This window comes from Pezoporus wallicus, unplaced genomic scaffold (genome assembly GCF_028554395.1).
Source record: "Pezoporus wallicus isolate ANWC-B61680 ecotype Strahan unplaced genomic scaffold, APGP_CSIRO_Pwel_v1 scaffold_6362, whole genome shotgun sequence".
NCBI classification, from domain to species: Eukaryota; Metazoa; Chordata; class Aves; order Psittaciformes; family Psittacidae; genus Pezoporus; species Pezoporus wallicus.
This window is the reverse complement of record NW_026637663.1, coordinates 7,305,114-7,321,163: the sequence shown is the minus strand read 5'-3', so window position 1 is coordinate 7,321,163 and position 16,050 is coordinate 7,305,114. Positions and strand designations below refer to the sequence as shown.

At 39.1% G+C, this 16,050-nt stretch overlaps 1 protein-coding gene across 1 annotated transcript in view; it reads left to right on the top strand.

Moving 5' to 3' along the window:
* The first annotated feature begins 416 nt into the window (after window positions 1–416).
* WDR27 (WD repeat domain 27) overlaps window positions 417–16,050 on the top strand; it is a 59,519-nt gene continuing 43,885 nt past the window's right edge. The window contains exons 1-12 of the mRNA XM_057406973.1: window positions 417–833; window positions 1,709–1,850; window positions 3,715–3,839; window positions 4,301–4,414; window positions 5,003–5,054; window positions 6,140–6,210; window positions 7,107–7,221; window positions 8,596–8,728; window positions 10,835–10,938; window positions 11,410–11,477; window positions 12,432–12,565; window positions 13,526–13,602. Coding sequence (XP_057262956.1) covers window positions 651–833; window positions 1,709–1,850; window positions 3,715–3,839; window positions 4,301–4,414; window positions 5,003–5,054; window positions 6,140–6,210; window positions 7,107–7,221; window positions 8,596–8,728; window positions 10,835–10,938; window positions 11,410–11,477; window positions 12,432–12,565; window positions 13,526–13,602 — 1,318 coding nt within the window. The 5' untranslated portion in view covers window positions 417–650. The remainder of the gene's footprint in view (window positions 834–1,708; window positions 1,851–3,714; window positions 3,840–4,300; window positions 4,415–5,002; window positions 5,055–6,139; window positions 6,211–7,106; window positions 7,222–8,595; window positions 8,729–10,834; window positions 10,939–11,409; window positions 11,478–12,431; window positions 12,566–13,525; window positions 13,603–16,050) is intronic.

The following is a 16,050-nucleotide window of genomic DNA, read 5'->3' as shown; positions in this document are numbered from 1 at the left end:
GATGCTTCACACACTGTCATGAGCTGGTCCATGCTGTGCCCACTGTAACAAAGAACCACAGAATGGTTTGGGTTGGAAGGGACTTTAAAGTTTATCCAGTTCCACGCCCCCTGCCTCGGGCAGCGACACCTTCCACTAGACCAGATTGCTCAAAACCCCATCCAACCTGGCCTTGAGCACTGCCAGGGATGGGGCAGCCACAGGTTCTCTGGGCAACCTGTGCCAGTGCCCCACTACCCTCACAATGAAGAATTTATTCCTAATGTCTAATATAAATCTTCCTTCTGTCAGTTTAAAGCCGTTCCCCCTTGTCCTATCCCTACATGTCCTTGTAAAAAGGACAGTTGGCCCAGGCAAGGGGACTTTGCCCGGTGCCGCAGATGGGCTAGAGGTCCCCGAGGGAGGCGGCCGCCTGGGCCCATCGCGGTCTGCGGGCGAGGGAGGTTTTGTCCCGCTCGGCGACCCGTCGGCGGAGCCGCTGCCCTGGTTACGGGCCGGCTGTTGTGCGGCGGGGCCGGTGAAGCGGAGCCCGTGTTGTGCTGTCGGCGGGGCGCGGAGCCGGGCGGGCCCCTCCGCCTCCCCGTGTAAGGGTGCCGCTACTAGGGGATCAGGACACAGCCGGTGAGGCGAATCCGGTGCCCCGCCGTAGGATGGAAAGCGACTGGGACGGATGTGCTTCTGGAGGAAGCTGCGATCCTGACGTTGTCTGCGAAAAACAGTTGTTTAGGTCCGAACTGTCAGAGTCCCTCGTTCAGCTGGCGTGTAGTCACCATCACTGCGCTTTCCCTTTGAATCAAAATGAGTTATGCGTCTGGAATACAGTGACTGCTCAGGTAAACCCAAACCACATCCCTCCACAGGCTGCTATTTCAGAAGGTGGCTGTTTATACCTCTTAAGGAAGGTATAAAAATATCTGAGGGCAGTGTAGGAGTGAGGGTTTGACTCTAGTGCTGTAAAGAGACTAGCTTTTGTTATAAAGCTTTGTTTCCGTGATGAGAATAATGTAAACTGTGGTGTCTGGCAGCTAAACTACCAGCCAGTCTCAGGCTCACTCCTTCCCAGCAGGCTTGGAGGGAGAACCAGATAGGCAGAAGTGAGAAGTCATGGGCCCCCATGATAAACTACGGAAGCTAGTTTAACGAGTGAAGGAAAGAGGGAAAAAGTGATACAAAGGCAGTCACTCACCAGTTCCTACAAGCAGACCAATCCCCATACAAGTTTCAAGCAATGGCCACCTTAGAAGACACACTCCCTCCTGTCCCCAACACCTTCTTTATCCAATACCCCAGTTTTATTGCTGAGCACAACATCATATCATAGGGATTATCCCTTTGCCAGTTTGGGTAAGCTGTTAAAGCTGTTTTCCCTCCCTCCCTCCTATTTGCTGGGGCAGTTTGGGGCTGGGACAGAGTGGGAAAAGAGAAAGCCTTCATAAAGTCTTCATGCTGTGCAACAGCCAAAACTCTGTTTCAGGTTATCACTGGGTTTCATTACAAAATCCAAAGCACTGCACCATGCAAGCTGCTATGAAGAAAGTGAGCCCCATCCCAGCCAAACCCTGTACACTGCAGCTGATTAAGTGGTTTTGAAACAATAAAGAAAAATAGTTGTTGTCTTGTTAATTGCATGTACATGATCCATTTGTAATTTTGTCATAACCTTTGTTTGAGGTGACTCATTTAACTCTTCTTTATGTACATTTGTCAGCCATTACTTTTGTCAGGACATCATTACCCAATTTCTGCATTGTCATTTGGAAGTAAAACCAACCCCCTTCTTGTCTGCTCTGCATCTCGTGAACGTGTGATAGTGTGGAATCTTGATGAATGCACACAGAAGGTGCAAGAAGGTAGAGTACTGTTTATATAATCTATACATGTTGTATATATAAAAAAGAAGTGCAAAAGCAATAACTCACCACCTCCTACAAACAGACCAAGGCCCAGCCAGTCTCTGAGCAATGGCCACGTTATAAGATGACCCCCCAGTACCACCCTTTCTTCCAGTACTACTTGTATAAAGAGATGGTTATTTCTGAGGAGCAGGTGTTAGCCACTCAGGTTCAGCAGCCCCAGCACCAATAAAGAGTGCTTACTTCTCTGCTGCTTCTCTCCGGCAGTTCCAAGCGCCATCAGGGCAGCGGCCCAGCTAGCCTGCTCACTGTACCTTCTGGAACTGCCGGGGTCACCCCTCGCGGCCGCTGGGCCGTGCAGCCCTGCGGTGGACGCCGTGCACGGCCGGGGCGACCCCGGGAGCTGGCCGAGGTGCTGGGCAGGAGTAGACGATCGCTGGAGACAGGCGGGGAAACGGGAGGGAGTTCTGCCACTGTGGAAGAACACGGACGGGAAAAAAAATTAATCACAGTAGCACTGCGTAACTGAACATAAAATGCCAGAATAACCGAATGCTGCCTTTTCTGGAATATCTATAGAACTAGTGTTTTACATTCTGCTTTGTCTCTCGTTCTGCCTCTCTCTGGAACACTGGTGTGTGTGTGTGAGCAATGCAGGGATCTGGGAGCAGAGTGCATGCATGAAAGAGAGCTGTGATGGCATTAAACAAAGGAAGCCGAAGTTCTAGTGTCCTAACTACTGGCTTGGTTTGGAGCCTCAGCCAATGGAGTTAGATTCTAAGGATCAGTTCTAACCCCTCTTCAAGCTTAAATTGTTTGGAAAGTAGGGGAATGCTGAAAAACAAAGAAAAGGAGTCATGTAGTTTTAGCACGAAGACTTTTGAAAGCCAGATTCTCTGCTTCTGGCTTGCTTCTTTTTCTTTTTTTCTATCTACAGGCTTTCTTTCCCCAGACTGTGTTCTACACAATCTTGGCATGTTTTCTCTGACCATATTCTTAACAACTGTATCGAGGTGTTTGATCCATCTCTCCATCCTGCTATATCTTGACTTATTAATCAGCTGTAGAAGCACTCCATAGCATCTAGAATAAAACCTATAAAAGGACACCTATAGTTGTTGTGCCTGTATCCTAGTTAATTTGTTGCCTGTGAAATCCTGAAATTTAATGAGATGTCTGAAACCTTTTCACACTCTTAAAGGTAGCATCCTAAAACTGGGAACTGCAGAAACCAGGCTGTTTGAAGAAGTGAGATGACCAGAATGAAACTATGAAGAGAGGGATGAAACATGAGCCTGTTCTCAAAACTAGTCTTACCATCTGAGTCTGTAATGATATTTAGTGGTGTACTTCCTCTTTCAGCGCACAGAAGAATTAAAACCAGGAAAAGGAAAGTCTCCCTTGCTTGATAGCTGAATGTCTGGGATATTGTACTGGAAGAAGTATTTTTCAAATGCCTGTTTTCCTGGGCTTCAGTCATTTTATATGATGATGCCGGTCAGGATTTCTTGCCTTTAAAATGAACATGGTACTATCAGGTTCCTTGGGCATATAACCCTACTCCAAAAGTCCTGTCCCTGGCAATCTTCCATGGAAGTATGATTTGATAGGCACACTTTTTATTAGTGTTTCAAAGAGTACCACGTCATGTCCAGGCAACAGGGCAAACGGAGGAATCTTACTGGTACATAGTACTGTGCTTTGCTTTCCAATAGTCTGGTACAATAAAGCTGTGGTTTGTTCGGTAGAGCTTCCTGACACACACTGGGGTAGCACTGTGGTTAGGCAAAAGTTTCTAAGAATCTCACTGCACTAGAGTTTTATATTTCAGTGAGTCTCCCTAACAATGAAATTGCTGCAGGATTAACACCTCAAGGAGTTGTTATTGGAACTCTTCTGGGAACGGTACTTCATGTAAGATTTAGTCTGGATGATCAACAAGTGGCAGTATGTGCTGGAAATCAGATCTGCATGTTAAGTGCAAAGGTGAGACTCCATTCTTTGTCGATATGGTGCTGGTATTTTTTAAACTTACTTTCAAATAAAATCATGATACGGAAATATTAGCATAATTAAGCAAAAGCATTCATTTTTTCTCATATAGATGACAATAAGTATGAACTAATGCTTCATAATGCATCATACACCAGGTAGAAGACTAGATTAAAAAATTGAATTTGTGTTGCAGTAACTTACAAGAAGAAAACATTCTGAGGAGATCTGAAAAGTTACTCCTATATCATTCATTCTGAAGAAGAAAATGTAAATGTGTGGTTTTCTCACAGGATAATATACAGGGCTGCAGTTTCAAAAGAAAAATCTTATTGATATAATATTTTGTATCCAAATCTCACAATTCTTAGCAACTGTTATTAATTATTAAAATGTTTAACTAATTCTAATTTTTAGTTTGAAATATAATCTCTTTTTGTTTTGACTTATCACAGAAGGAAGCTATACTAGCTGAACTGGATGGCCACCTGGCTCCAGTGACTGCTGCTGAGTTTTGTACATGGGAGAAAAGTATGCTTATATCAGTGTCAGAAGACAGAACCTTTAAGGTAAGGAAATTGCATAGTTGCACTTTAAAAGAGCAGGGACTGTCTGGCTGTGACTTTTTCAATCGCAGCTGTGATAACTATAATAATGTAGTGAAAGTATTTGTGGAGAGGAAGGCTCGTAGAGGTAACAAGAGGAAAAATTTGGTTTTATTTGGCTGTCTTAATTGACTATTAAGCACAGAATTCATCACTTTGTCTTGTTAATAAAGAAATCTGACTTATATGTGTCTATAGCTGTTATTCCTGAGCTCAGTATGAAAACTATGACATTATGCAAGGTCCCTGTGTGAAATTTAGAACCAGTTCAAGTGTGTATTTTCATTGATTTAGCTTAAGTCACCTAAGCAAAGATGATAAGTATTCTAAGTACTTTGTGTATCCTTACCAGGTGAGTTTCACCTTTTCCACTGTAGATACTTAGCAATTAAGCAAATCTCTTTGTAGTTATTAAAAAATGCTGAAAGAAGCCCTTACCGTGTTGCATCACCTTTAGTGGCTGCATTTTTCCGTTTTCACCACACGATGGCCTTTGAAGTTTGTTTTCCTTAAGGATCTAAGTAGTTGACTATATATTTTTTTTTCCTAAAGGTGTGGGACTATGCCACCGGCCAGTTAATACATCAGTCAGGAGTATTAACAGGTAAGTTTTATTTTTATATATGCTTTTTCATAGCAAAAAATTGTTTTCCCTAAACAATAACACACAATTATTATAGAAGTATTTAGATGATTTAGTGAAAATAATTCTAGTAGACTAGGTAGTAGTAAACATATCCTTTAAAGCCAGTAGTAAATATATTTTCCTTTAATGTGTACTTCTGGGTAGATTTAGTATACTTTTATAAACAGCTCTTTTTGTACAGGGTGTGCATGTAGCTGTTGCCATTTTACTGAGATAAGCAAATGAAGCTGTCTATTTGTAGGTACAGTTCTGCTCTCTGAGTACTATGTGCTTGTTTTCTTTCAGTCTTATATATGACATAGAAAGAAATACTATGTCATATGTAGATCTATTAGCAGTGTCTGCAGCTGATGGCATATGTTGACTTTAAAGGTGAAAGCTACTTTTGTGGCAAGATAAGAGGAGGAGGAGGACAAGCATTGTTTCCAGTGCAGCAGGACTTCATCCTCCAATAGTACTTTCCACATAAGAAACATGTAGTTTTCAATGGGATTTGAGCCAACTCGCCTTTGATTGTGCCTGATTGTGGTGCTGCTAGTGGTTATTGGAGCACATTCTGGGGCATGAGCTGTGAGGAGACTGGTTGTTAAGCTTTGTGCATATGTATTATTGAGCTGTCTCATGTAAACTAAAAGCTAACACCACATGGTAGGAAAGGAGAGGAAGAAGGGGGGATTCTACCCTGGTTGGCTGTGGCAGTTGCTTCCCTTGAAAACCTGCCCCAACTGCAATCAGGGTTTGCAGGTGGAGGCCTTGAGAGGAACAGCAGGGGAATGAAAGCTGCCACATGGGGCTCTGAAAACCATACCACAGCAGCATGGGTGAAAGGTTGCAGAAAATCACTGCTGTGGCAGTGTGGGTGGAAAGCAGACTGTAGACCTGTGAATGGAAAGCCCTTAGCCGGACAAAGTATTGTGCAACCATAGGAATTGCAGTAAGAGTTTTTTTTCTACTCATTTTTATAAACAGGAGGATTCAATTTGAGTTGCATATCTGATTTGTGTCTACTCTGGAAATAATTCTATCATCTTTTTTTGAACCAGCATTTCCTTTGCTAAGTCTGCTGGTTGATGAAGAAAATAAACAAATTATCACTGGATGTTCTGAGGGACAGGTGAGAATTACCCAGAAAAGTCTCTGTCAAAATAGTCATCTACTGTTAATGTATCTGTCTATAAAAAAGCTTCATAATCTGCATATTTGTTTTGAATTGTTACAACAGTTACTTTTTTAGGTATAATTCAATGCTTTGAGCACAAACCATAAATGGCATATAAGACTTCTATTACAAAATGGAAACTTTCTTCTGAAAACCAGGAAAGTGTTTAAGAGCACAGTCAGTGTTTATATAAGAAGAGTACACTGACAGGCTATAAATATATCTGTTTCAAAATCAAAAAGGTGAAAAATAGGATTCTTCTGTTCTAGCTAAGGAATGAAACACATGACAGTAAATGGAAGAGACTATGATTTCTGCATGTTGAAATTCTAATAAAAATGTGATAAATATGAATATGCATTTTACCTGCTCTTTAATTTAATGTTAAGAATATATTTACATAAGATTTTCCAGTTACTTTCCTTCAGTGTTATTGTTCAGTGAATTGTGAAGGAAGTTAAAGATTTAACTATAGTGCTGCCTAAAATCAGAGAGGTATAAATGAAATATTGTTGTACATTATTCAGTGAACAATTACATGCAGATTACTTGTTCTTTTTAATGTGGAAAATAGCCTGTGAGGCTTTTTTTTTCCAAAGACATAAATATGGGAATTAGATGTGCAGCTCATATAATGAGCTTTATAATGACTGCTTCTGCTAATATTGAATATCTTCTTTAATAATCTTAAAAATGCATATAATTGAATTTTTCATCCAAGTTCAGCTTACAGATACAAAAATTCAACAGTTACATGTATAGTTTTATATCTGACCTTTAGTTTGTATTCATGTAAGCTTTATGTTTACTGTCAAAAGGTTATTGCAATTGCTTTTTCTTTTTTTTTGCAGCTTTGGATCTTCAGTTTAATCAGTGATCATAATTACCGTTGTGTAACACATATCAACTTAAAGAAAAAGCAAGAGAAATTCTATACTGAAATATTGAAATCTGGAAAAGAAATAGGTAGCACATTGCTTTTAGAATGCTGTTTATGGTATAGTCTAGTTGTTATTGGCTACTGACTGTATGCTTTTCATACAACGAGAATTTTTTATAAGTGATAGTTATGAGTCTCAGACTGTGGCATGGAATTCTTACTGAAGCTGATGTGAAGTGGGGTATTCGCGTATCTGGAAAGAATTATATGACATATCTGGAAAGAATTAAGCTTGTATGTGTGTAATAAAATCTTGGGTAATGCATCTGCTTATAAAACATTGCAGGATGTGAACTATAAAGTATTTGGTTTTTACTGAATTAATTGACCAAGACTTTAGTGAGAACAGAATGGGTGCCTAAAAATTAATCTGTTGTCTAAGTGGGATACCATTTCTCAGCTACATTTGATACTTCTAGGAAACTTTCCTTTTCTTTTCTTTTTTTTTTTTTTTTTTTGTTTAAATCCATACTAACGCCTCCATGGTATGATATTTCTCTGGCTGTGGTATTTCCGGTGGTATAATGCAGAGTACTTACAAAAGACTGCATTTGGTCACCTCAGCAAGGTGATTTCATGTTCCCAAATGAGGCATTCAGACTACCTGCACCCCACATGAAGTGAGATCAGGTCCTCTGAAAGGCAAGCAAGAGGAAGCTTTCTTTAGGGAAAGGGAGATCTGGTTTTCCTTGCTTGCTCTTTTTCTGGATTCAATGACTGTTGCGTTCTTAGCGGTCCAGCTTCAACAATTCTAAGGTCCTGATCTAATGAGAAAGACTGCTACATTTCTTGTGATTATTTAAAATATATGGATGGCACTTTCATATTTGGATGTTTGAAAGAGAGTGATATAGTGGCTGTGTCTAATGATGAATTCAGTGCTAGTCATTCCTAGGTTTTAACTGCGTATGCATAATCGATGGAGACTTCTTGGGAGGATGAAAATAGTGGTGACTTTCCAACTTGGTTTTGGATTATGTTATAACTTTAGGGTCAAGGGAGTTTTCAGACTAAGTGGAAAGTTGCCCAGCATATTTAAGGGTTGTTAGAATATGGCTTTTTGAGATGGACACATCTGAATTTTGCCAACTGCTTTTTGGTACATAAGTAGGCTCTTTAGATTTGTATCTCTAGGTATTTGAAAGAAGACTGTACTAAAAAAAGCATAGTAATGAGGATATTTCAAGAGGGCTGTCTTAGGCTATATCAGTCTGTTGAAATAGAAACTTCTGGAGTGTGGAGTTAGTTCGTGCTACCTTATTCCTTTATAGTAATTTATTTTTATATTTATAGTGCTATATTTATTTATAGTACTTTATTCCTTCAAATTCTCTATTAAATCCTAACTCTTTCCCTTAGTCCATTGTTTTTTGATAGCTAGTGTTGATTATATTTCTTAGGTGAAGGGCAAAATACTTCCAAGCTTTGCAGAGCAAAACCCATGAGACCAGAAGGATCAGTGGAAACATCATTACCTATCCTCTTAATTGAACACTGTGACTTTTTGGTGTGTTTCCATAATGAAGAGAACATGTAAGTCCCTTAAAATACCACCAAATACTTGGATGGAATCTATTCCTAGGAATTCCCATTGGTTCTTGGATTATTTTCATTGCAGCTTTCTCTTTTAAACATGCAATAGGAAGAATAAAAGAATATTTTTAGTGATCTGCAAGTTTTGGTGGTCTGGTTTGGGGAGATAATATACACAAAGTGATACACAGTTAAAACTGGTTTCTTGTTTGCAAAGTAATTTTATAAAAATGGCATTGGGAATATCCGTTTTAGCATCTATTGATGCCAGTTGATCAGGGAAATAACAATTAAAAAATAATGAAGAAGCCCGTTAGAATTAAAAAGCCAAATTTATTTTAGTTTGCATTCCCATGGAAATATGTCGGATGCAGTCACTGTGTGCCTGTGCCTGTTTGCTTTCTAAATGTAAATAACTTCTAAATTACATAACCTGTTCTAGGCAAACTTTTGGCAGACTCAGTCTCGTTTCTTTTTCAATGCTTTTTTTCTGGACATGGTTGCCTGAAATTGACCCCTGGTAATACGTTAATTGAAATAATTTTCTGAGTTCAGATAACATCAATTTCCAATACCCACCTGGTGCTGCCTAGCATTGTACATCTAAGGACTATTTACCCTTTCAGTTATTGCATCACAGTTGGAGGTTTTGTTCTGCTTATAAACAACCATGACAATAAAAATCTTATTATTAATTGAGTTCCATTGTCTTCTGGTTTTATGTTTCTGTTTTTATAATATTTTTCTGTTCACTTTTAAAATTACCATGTATTGGTTTTAGCAGGTGGCTCAGATTCTTCTGGACAACTGAACAATCCCTGATTTACCACTTTTTCTGCCTGAAATGAAATGCAACAATGAAATATTTTTGCAACACTGATGTCCAAAAAATTATGTGTCTTCTATAAACTTTTTGACATTGAGTAATTTCATCGCAGCCTTTCATTATTGTAAAGTGGGTGTGAGATCAACTTCCTGTATCTATCACTTGATATCATTGTTTATAATAACTTTATAATGCCACTTTGAAATAATTCAAAGGATTCACAAATTAAATCAGTCTGTTACCACCGTGCATGAAAGTAACATAAACCACAAATAAAACTATATGAAGCACATAAAAGTATCACAGACCAGAACTGAAACTCTTTCCCAGTCTGCTTTATAAAGTATCCGACTGTTTCTCTTCCCTTTTTTTGTATAAGGGGGGAAAAAAAAAGAAAAGAAAAAAGCCACTGTGGTGAGTCTTTTCATGCCAAGTTTCAGCTTGATTATTTTTTCATACCCTTGATTCTGCTCTTGTGGTCTGACTTTAGAAATCAAACTAATAAGTTTACTCACTCTTGTTTGGAAAATCTATTAAAATGTTGATGTCAATTTTTATTTACTGTGGCATCAAAACATTTTTGAGTTTTGAGAAGGACAACTGTTATTTTGTAATAATCATCTTCTGCTTGATAACATTTTTTTTCTGTGAGGGTGTTGACTGAAATTGTAACCGGTTGGTTTACTCTGGTGTTTGTGAAGACTGGGTTTCATTACTTAACAGCAGTACTACTGCCACTAAGCAGAGACTGAGACAGATGTTCCAGGCTTGCCTGGTTTGTTTTTCCCCCTTAGTTTGTGCTGTTTTTTCTCTAGTACTTTAACTATGTACAAAGACACTTTAAATTTCACCATTTTTTACATGTTCATGTTACAGGTGGTGAAAGTAAGAATAGATATGGACTTACCTCTTTGTTTGAATTTACTCTCTGTATATAGAATGCTTTTACAGTACCTCCCAGCTGTTACAAACCACAGTATTTTTTGAAAAGTATTTCCTATGCTGGTTTAGACTTGCCACGAGCACTTTCATAAAATCAATGATTGTGTCCTGTTTTTAGTTTTCAAAGCTTCGTCAGTTTTGATTGAAAGATTTTACTTTGTGCTACAGATTTCATAAAAATGCTGTAAATTTAAAATCCCTTTTTGGTGTTTATTGGTGTTTTATTGGGACTAGGTAACAAGTAATAAAAAAAAGCAATTGCTGTGTCCTATATGGTAATAAGGAAAGCTTCATCATCATACTTAGATTTATTTTTTTTTTCCCTCCTTTCTTAACAGGTGTTCAGCCCTGAATACTAGGTACTTTTGGATAGGAAGCTCCACTGGCTTGTTAATACTTAATTTGGCAAACTTTGAATTAGAAGCTTTTTTATCTTACAAAGGTATGATTATAAGGTATCTGACCATACCATAATGTGATTGCTTTGCTTTGTTACCTGATACAAATAGTATAACAATTTGGTTTGCAAAATAGCAGAATACGGTAGAAACTGTGTGTGGGTTTTGTGTTTGGTTGGTTTTTGTTTTCTTTTCCCTAAATGTTCATTCTAATTAATTTCTGTGTTTTTCTGGCATTGCTGACTTGTCTCAGAAGATGTGTTGGCACTAGATTTTGGTACTGGCTAGCAATGAATTTTTATTTCAATTTTGCAGTTCATGAGTGTTAAGCACAAGGAATGTTATTCTACCACTTTATAATGTATAAGTAAGCTAGCAGGATGTACACTGAAGATGGTGAATTATAATGGTGTAAAATCGGTGTGAGTAATTTTTTTTTTCCACTCTTAGAGATGATAGCTTTTTCTTTTGAAATGCAAATACAGTTTTATAGCACTATGTTCTTTTTGATAAAGATTTCAGTGACCTCAGCATTCGATTTGTCAGATCATGTTCATTAACAAGGAAGTCAGTTAATGGAAAGGTGAGTATACAATAAATATCTATTTAATGAATGTTTACATTTCTATTCATTTTCAGTAATTACCACTTATGCATTTTGTTTGCAGATTGATGTACACGTTTCTTTTTCTTGATGTGAATTACACAGTAGCTTCTCTGGAGAGGGTTGATTCTTCTTTATGGGATCTGCTATTTTCAATAGCTGCGTAGATTTAAAGCTGTCATAATTTGTGTACTGTCCAAAGTGATTAATAAGCAAAAGGTGTATTGTTTTTTATAGTGTTTGGTGTGTACCTTGAATTTCAAGAATGACCACTGGGGAAGCAGAGGCAATCTTTTAGGGGGAGAAAAAAGATATAAGCACTGTTACACCCTGTTCAAACAAATATTAGGATGAACTACTTTTGAATCCTTCCAAAAAATCTGTGAAAACTATTTGAGTTGTGAAAAATGTTTGTGAAAAGTCACTAAAAGTGCTTTTAAGGAATTGAAAGGCATTCTTGTCTGATTAGTCCATTTTTGATGTTTTCCTGTAGAACTGAGTTTTCCTATAGAACTGAGCTCAATCTAGGCCTTTCTACATATTTAGCATACCAGTGTTTTTTTTTAAAGATGGATTTTGTTTGAAATTCGGCTCTTACCATGTTCTTGGCATGTCTCTGAATGCAATCTTTCTTCAACGTTTGCTGCTTTTCTCACAACTCTTACTGCAGAAATATCTCTATTGTGGAACATTTTGGAATTTCTGTGACTTCCAGATATAAGGCACATATTTAAGCAACATAAGCATATTTTGAAGGACTTCCTGCTCTTTAATGCTCTGCAAGATTAAACTCGTGGATTTTTTTGCTAATTTTCATAAGTGACAAAGTGATTTAATTTTTCATTATAAATACTCCATATAATTCATACACATCCATACAGTGTTGAAGCTTCAATTATGAATTAAATAGATCTGATGGCGTAATTGGTGCAGGTTTTATGCTTGGTCACATCAATGTTCGAAGATATGATTGCTGTGTTGGAAGTTAACCTTACTGCATTGGTGAGAACTCAGCAGAGGGCTTTTCTCCCATGTGGAAATGAGAAGAGTCTATCAGTTATTGCCAGGTACAAAATAACTAAATGCCTTTTTTTTTTTTTTTTTTTTTACTTTTTTTTTAACGCTTTTTTACTGTGAGGGTGACTGAGCACTTGCACAGACAGGTTGCCTAGAGAGGTTGTGTTGTCTCCCTCCTTGGAGAAATTCAAAACTCATTTGGACACGGTGCTTGGCAATTGACTCCAGGTATCCTTGCTTGAGCAGGGCAGTTGGGCAAGATGACCATCCATTTCATGGATGCCTTGCAATTTCAACCATTCTGTGACTTCTCCCACTCAATGCAACTAAGGCATGACAGAAAAAGAAGTAAAATAAAATCTTGCCAACAGATAGCACTGTACAAAACCATCTGATGCACTTCATTGTCAGGAAAACAAATGCTGGGGAGGGAGTCTTCGTTAGGGACTGTAGTGATAGGACAAGGGGTAATGGGTTAAAACTTAAATAGGGGAAGTTTAGATTGGATATGAGGAAGACATTCTTTACTGTTAGGGTGGTGATGCACTGGAATGGGCTGCCCAAGGAAGCTGTGAATGCTCCATCCCTGGTGGTGTTCAAGGCCAGGTTGGACAAAGCCTTGGGTGACATGATTTAATGAGAGGTGTCCCTGCCCACGGTGGGGGGGTTGGAACTATAAGGTCCTTTCCAACCCTAAGTTTTCTGTGATTGAAGTGTGGATTTCAGTACTTATAGTAAAATCATCAGGTAATAGTCACAGAAATGGGATTTAACATGTAAATGCAATGGTCTATGAATCTACTTGGGGCCAAGGCTTGCCTGTGCTGCTGGATATCTGAGCTGATAACTAATACACTGTCTTATCTATATTTATGATATCTCACTGGTACCACACATATACATACACGCAAGCACACAAATAACTAAAAATAATTTTTGGCACCTTTTCCTAATATGATGCTTTTGTTCATTATGTTGATTGTTTTTTTGTGCTTGGTTTTATAACTCAGGTGTTCTTTACTGAAAAGTTCTCCATTGTGTAAAGGTTTAAAGAAAAACATGAAAGAACCTTCTAGTAAAAAACTTGGTAAGTATAAACCAATCTTGAAATTAATTAATACAGTTATATTTTTTTTTTTTTTAATTAAAAACAACTGAGTCACATCTGGCTGGTGCCTAATACAACTAGTATATTGATTTCTGTTTTAAATATATCTTGCATTATATTTTTATTTTAGTCGGAAGAATTTTATACTTCTAGCAGTGTTTCATAGCATACTGTCCTGGGTTCAGCAGTAGCAGTCATGTTTTTTTTTCCTTTGTGTTAACTGGTGCAGTGCTGTGTTTTGACTTCTAGTTTGAGAACAGTGTTGGTGAAGCCGATGTTTTCGGTTGTTGCTAAGTGATGTTTACCCTGACCAAGGACTCTGTGAGGCTCATGCTCTGCCAGGGAGGAGGGGAAGCTGTGAGGAAGCAGAGACGGGGAGCCTGACCCGGGCTAGCCGGGGAGGTATTCCATACCACAGCACGTCATGCCCCGTCTCTGCTTCCTCACAGCCTCCCCTCCTCCCTGGCAGAGCATGAGCCTCACAGAGTCCTTGGTCAGGGTAAACATCACTTAGCAACAACCGACAACATCGGCTTCACCAACACTGTTCTCAAACTAGAAGTCAAAACACAGCACTGCACCAGTTAACACAAAGGAAAAAAAAACATGACTGCTACTGCTGAACCCAGGACATTATCCACCCCTTATTCCATACCATTCACGTTGTGCTCAGATTCCACATTTTCAATACACCATCGCTCTCCCACATATATACATCCATATACATACAGACCAAGAGGAAAAAAATCATTTTCTTAGTGCATGGACCAATCCCTATAATGCTGCCGAGTCCATTCGGTCCATGATGTTCCAAGTTCATTCTCTGTTGGGATGATGGCTGGAGGGAAGTCAGGGCCAGTCGCTGGTGACCTGGAGACATCTAGTTGATGGGCTATAAAAGCATTACACAGCAGGCAACGGCATACAATTGAGTTCACTGGCTGTTTTCCCCTAAAATCAAATCCCCTTGAGGTATACATCGGACTTCCCCATCTTCCCGCATTACCCACCAAGTATATCCAGGTCCCTGAGCACGACACATACATATATAATTGTAGTGAAAATGATGGTAGTAAGGTATTTTACTTATTTAAAAAATAATACTTTAAGAACTTTATGTGGTTTTTAAATGAGTTAAGGTGTAGAATGTTTAGATTTTTCATAAGTCATTTCTTTCATTTTTTTTTCATTTCTTTTTCCATGGCATGCACTCTATTCCTTATAATTTGTTGTTTTTTTCTTGACTTTGATTACCTTTTATGGTTAATTTTATTGTCCTGAATAGTCTTTTGTCAATACCTGCAAGTTTAGGAAGTTAATTTTGGCCTCATTGTCCTCCTGTTTAAAAAAAAAATAAAAATCTGACTTCCAGTTGCTGTTGAAACACCTGTAGCTTGTTTGCTTAGCAATAGTTAAGCAAAGTCCAAAAAGTACTTACAAAATAACTATCTTCATCACTGTTTCTTTAGGAGAGGTGTAAAAATACTGGCAGCTGTAGACATGTAGAAATAATTGATTTTTACTACACTAATTCCACTTGTTGGACCTATTAAAATGTCAAAGGTTTTATCTTTAATGTTGTATGATTTTCCAAGAATGCATCTACAGAATTTGTCTGCTTTGGACACCCAGCACTGACACCTGTACTACCCATGTTGAGACCTCATTCTCAGATAGATTAGGTGTTCTGAGGAAGTCCTATGGTCAGTATAGAGATAAAGTACTGGCCACTTTTCTCGTTCAGCAATGTCCAGGGCCAGCTGGATGGCTTTCACCTCGGCAAATTGACTCGATTCACCCTCTCCTTCAGCAGTTTCTGCAACTTGTCATCCAGGACTCCATACAGCTGCCTTCCATCTCCGATGCTTTCCCACAATACGGCAAGAACCATCAGTAAACAAGGCATACTGCTTTTCACTTTCTGACAGTTTATTATATGGTGGGGCCTCTTCAGCACGCACCACCTCCTCCTCTGGTGACATTCCGAAATCTTTGCCCTCTGGCCAGTCCATGATGACTTCTAGAATGCCTGGACGACTGGGATTTCCTATTCGAGTTCGTTGTGTAATTAGTGCAGCCCATTTACTCCATGTAGCATCAGTTGCATGATGTGTAGAGGAGACCCTGCCTTTGAACATCCAGCCCAGCACGGGCAGCCGGGGTGCCAGGAGGAGCTGTGCTTCAGTGCCAATCACTTCCGAAGCAGCTCGAACCCCTTCATAGGCTGCCAGTATCTCTTTCTCAGTTGGGGTATAGCTGGCCTCAGATCCTTTGTATCCCCGACTCCAAAAGCCGAGGGGTCGACCTCGAGTCTCCCCTGGAGCTTTCTGCCAGAGGCTCCAGGTAGGACCGTTCTCCCCAGCTGCAGTGTACAGCACATTTTTTACATCTGGCCCGGTCCGGACTGGTCCAAGGGCTACTGCATGA